General features: G+C 49.7%; 1 protein-coding gene across 1 annotated transcript in view; it reads right to left on the reverse strand.

The window, feature by feature from the left end:
• rptor (regulatory associated protein of MTOR, complex 1) overlaps positions 1-5000 on the reverse strand; it is a 107737-nt gene that overhangs the window by 63401 nt on the left and 39336 nt on the right. The window contains exon 7 of the mRNA XM_083693556.1: positions 4574-4749. Within this exon, the coding sequence (XP_083549682.1) occupies positions 4574-4749 (176 nt within the window). The remainder of the gene's footprint in view (positions 1-4573; positions 4750-5000) is intronic.

The raw sequence follows: 5000 nt of genomic DNA on the forward strand, positions 1-5000 counted from the left end.
CAAACGACATGGAAAGAACACGAACACGAACACACACGAACACACACGAACACACACGAACACACACACACACACACACACACACACACACACACACACACACACACACACACACACACGATCTAAACTGTTATCCAGAAAGCGGCCCTGCTACTAAACAGTAGCTGGTTGTTCAGAACAGTCTCTCCCTGGCGTCCTCCCCATGTCCCACTTCTCTCTTTTTAAATAATCATAATTCATAATTCAAGTTTGTGAAAGCACTTTTCATTGGATAATCTCTGTGAAGTGCTGAACATACGCACACACACACACACACAGGTATTCTAAGGTAAAACCCCTGCTGTTCCATCTCATAGAGATGAGAGTTTATACAACACAGGCCAGATCAGCAATGTATAACAATGTATAAGTGCATTTACAATAACTTAACACTCCAGAAATGGATGGGAAGACGTGTGTGTGTGTGTGTGTGTGTGTGTGTGTGTGTGTGTGTGTGTTCTAAGGTAAAACTCTGCAATTCCTCCCACTAATGTGGTCTCATAAAGATCCCTCACACACACACAAACACACCGAAAAGACACACACACCGAACACACACACACACACACAGACAGACATGGGTATTCTAAGGTAAAACCCCTGCTGTTCCATCTCAGAGATGAGAGGTTATGCAACACTTCCCTGTTGTAATCAGCCCAGATCAGGATAAATAATGTGTTGGTGTATTTACATCACATTCATATTTGACTCATTTACTCCATCAATTTTGAGTGAGACAGAAAATTGTATTTGACTCATTTCCTTCCCTACAGGTGTGTCCTTATTGTCTTGTTTTTCGGACGGTTGTTGCAGAGGGAAGGGAGGATTTTTTTGTGCATACAGTACGTGTGTGTGTTCACGTTAGTGTATGTGTGTGTCTGTGTGTACACATGTTAGTGTATGTGTGCGTGTGTGTCAAGGGGGCTATGGCTTAATGAAAGGAATATACACACACACACACACACACACACACACACACACACACACACACACACACGTGTGCCCACATGGCAGGGTTGGCATAGGTAGAGTTGGCATAGGCAGAGTTGGCATCGGCAGAGTTGGCACAGCCACGCAGCAGTAACCTGTAGAGGAGATTGGGGCAGTCACCTGCCAGGGAGTTGGCACACAGCAGCTTTCCTGCTTCCTCCGAAGATTCAGCATTACTGCCATCCTCTCCTCTCCTCTCCTCCCCTCCCCTCCCCTCCTTCCATCCATCCATCCATCCATCCATCCTCTCCTCTCCTCTCCTCTCCTCCCCTCCCCTCCCCTCCCCTCCTTCCATCCATCCTCTCTTTCCCTCTACTCTCAGTCACCAGTGGCAATAACAATCAGTGCTGAGCCTCCGAATCCCTCCTCCTCCTCCTCCTCCTCCTCTTCTACCTGTCCCCTGTACCTGTCAACAGTCTTCTCTCTCAATCTATTCCCTCCTCTCTTCTCCTTTTCTCCCTCCTCTCCTCTTTTCTTATTTCCCTCCCTGTTCTCCCCTCTTGGCATCCCTCTCCTCCCCTCCCCATTTCCCTCCCTCCCTCCCTCCATCTCAGGGAAATCCCTTGAAAACTGTGATCCATCAGTAATGATTTTCTGCTCTGCTGCACACGGAAAGTCACACACTCTCTCTCTTTCTCTCTCGTTCTCCCCCCCCCCCCTCGCTCTGTTGCTGTCCTCCCTTTGTTGGTTGCTCTCTCTCTCGCTCTCTCTTTCAATCATCCCTGCTCCATCTCTCCCTCTCTCTCATTACCCCCTCCCTCTCTCCCCTCCCTCTGGTATATTTTATTCAGGTTTCATAGCCGAGGTAAGCCTGCAATCACGTCTCATCGAGCCCCCCTCTCTCCTCCTCCTCCTCCTCCTCCTCCCTGCTACTTTTTCTCCCTTCTTCTCTCCATTTCTCACTCCGGGGCTGAGACAGGCACATGGCTCTTTCAGCACGGAGGGAGAAGAGAGGGGGAAGAAGGAGAAGAGAGGGGGGAGAGAGGGGGGAGAAGAGAGGGGGGAGAAGGGAGTTCGAGGGGGACAAAAGGAGAAAAACAGGGGGGAAAGACAGGAGGAGGACGGGAGAGACAGAGGACGGAGAAAGAGACAACTTTCCTTCTCCAGACAGGAGTGTGATAACAGATTTCTTCAGGCACTAGAAACATGGTTTACAGATTTATCAGCCAGAGCATGAGATGAGAACAGATGCATTACCTTTGAGGAATCATGTTTGTCTTTCATGTTTACCCTTCCCTTTTTACCACAGGTAACACAGGAACGCATCTCACTGCAGTAGCTGGGTCATTTTAAGCAGAAGAGAGAAGAGAAAATGGCTACTCAGACCTTCTACCTTTTCTTTTCCTCGTACCAAAGTAGTCCCAGTACACACACACACACACACACACACACACACACACACACACACACACACACACACACACACACACATCCCAAAAGACCTCTAAAACTACAAACACTGACTCTACACTAGAGCTGTAAAGACATACTGTATGCTGCTGGGAATTGTGGTTTATTCAATTATGCAGAGTGCCTTCAGTCCTGATTCTCTTCCTGACTCTTAACCAGGGACACACAGATATTACTATTAAATCCATAATACTGTACAGAGAAACACTCAGGGTCAAAAACTCAAGGTCAGAACAGAAAAGGGAAAAAATGCAAAGTCAAATGGAGATGTGTTGTTTATGACACAATAAGGTATTTTCCATGTACTTCTGGCTCGTGCCTGGCAAGCTGCGGAGCTGAAGAAGACCCCCCGGGGTTCACCTGTGTCTAACACCCACACACACCTCTCACAGCCGTCCGTCTGGGACTCTTGCAGCAGGCCTGATATCTGCAGAGGGGGTTTTTGAACTCGCTAAATGATGTATGATGACAAAAGACAATCTGGCCAAACTTTTTTGATCAGTGCAAATATCAAATCTATAACTATAATCCAGGAGGTGACATTATGTCCTTTGCCATTTTCTAAGGAGCCTAAACATGAGTGTGTGTGTGTCTGTCTGTGTGTGTGTGTGTGTGTGTGTGTGTGTGTGTGTGTGTGTGTGTGTGTGTGTGTAAGAGAGAGAGAGAGGGAGAAAGACAGACAGACACTACAAAGGACTTCTACCTCAAAATCTTATGAAGGCACACACACGCTCACACACACGCTCACACACACGCTCACACACACCCTCCCTATAATCACCTCTGTGGCCAGACATTAGATAACAAATACATACTTGTGTAACTGGACCATGCATGACCCACATTAGGGTGTGTGTGTGTGTGTGTGTATAGCTCTGTCTGTGTGTGTAGCTCGGTGTGTGTGTGTGTGTGTGTGTGTGTGTGCGCGCGCACTGCACTAAAACATGCATCATGTTGTGTGTGTGACAGGGGATCCGGGGTGATGCAATAACTACTGGTGTGTGTGCAACACACCCCCGGTCTGATCCACATGCTCCGTCAGCTGACCTCCCACAGCAGCAGCTACGTCACAGTCAGCTGACGCAACACGTCCACATCCACATCCACTACAGATTTCTCCCCACGATCGCTGAGCAACGTGCCGCTGGATTGCATGATCAAAACCCACTCACATTTGTTGCCAAAATTGTTGTTGTTCAAAATGGAGCCGAAGAACATCATTAAACTGAGGCGTTCACTTTCACTTTCAACAGCGGCGGAGGTCATTGGCGATCAAAGACAGTTAGTGGACCATGACTAGACATCCGTTTCATCTGCCCTGACAGGTCTACATCACAGCGGGGCTGAGGGGACACGGTGGCACAGAGAGGTCTACATCACGGTGGCACAGAGAGGTCTACATCACGGCGGGGCTGAGGGGACACGGTGGCACAGAGAGGTCTACATCACGGTGGCACAGAGAGGTCTACATCACGGCGGGGCTGAGAGGTCTACACCACGGCGGGGCTGAGGGGACACGGTGGCACAGAGAGGTCTACATCACGGCGGGGCTGAGAGGTCTACATCACGGCGGGGCTGAGAGGTCTACACCACGGCGGGGCTGAGGGGACACGGTGGCACAGCGGCCCCTCTTCCATTCCTTGGGGAGAACCCTGGAGCAGAGCAGAGTGGACTTCTCACATCAAAGGAGGCGTGCAGTGCAGTTGCATCCGAATGGACCTCCAGATGATCAGTCATATCTTTTGAACGATATGGTAATTACACGAAGGAAAGGAGACAAGTAGAGGACATATACTAGGGTCCCTTGCAGGTCTTAACATCTCAGAGCGATCTTCACGAGGGTTGTGCGATCATGTCGCTAGCATGTAGGAGAGGATGCAAGGGAAGGAGACAAGGAGAAGAGAGAAGGATTCCAGATCTTATCACTGCAGGGCGATCTTGGTGGGTCGTGGTGAGGCATCTACCATGAAGGAGAGGAGGCAAGGCAAGGAAACAAGGGAAGGAGACGAGGAGAGGAGAGGAGACAAGAATTCCAGGTCTTACCACTGCAGGGCGATCTTGATGGGCGTGGTGAGGTAGCCATCATGAAGGAAAGGAGGCAAGGGAAGGAGACAAGGAGAAGAGAGATTCTTACCATCGCAAGGCGATCTTGATGGGCGTGGTGAGGCAGGAGGTGAAGAGGTCGGCGGGGAGTTCATGGTTCATGGGGAGGAGCTCGCTGGCCTCGCACGCCGCCAGCTGGATACAGTTCTTCATGGAGGGGGGCAGGGGCATCTGGGCCAGAGGGTGGTTAGGGTTGATGGCTGCCACCTAGAGGATGAGAGGGGAAAGACAGTTTTGAGAGAGAGACAGGTCAACAGAGACAGATAAGACAGACAGACAACCCGACAGACAGACAATAGAAAGTCACCAGACTGACAACCCGACTGACAGACAGTCAGAGACAGACCAGACAGAGAGACAGAAACAGACCAGACAGACAGACAGAGGAGAAAACAATGATAAGACAGACAGAAGGACAAAGAGACCCAAATGAAGACGTCTGTAAAGAGATAAAGGTG

This window comes from Argentina silus, assembly GCF_951799395.1.
Source record: "Argentina silus genome assembly, chromosome: 22".
Classification (NCBI taxonomy): domain Eukaryota; kingdom Metazoa; phylum Chordata; class Actinopteri; order Argentiniformes; family Argentinidae; genus Argentina; species Argentina silus.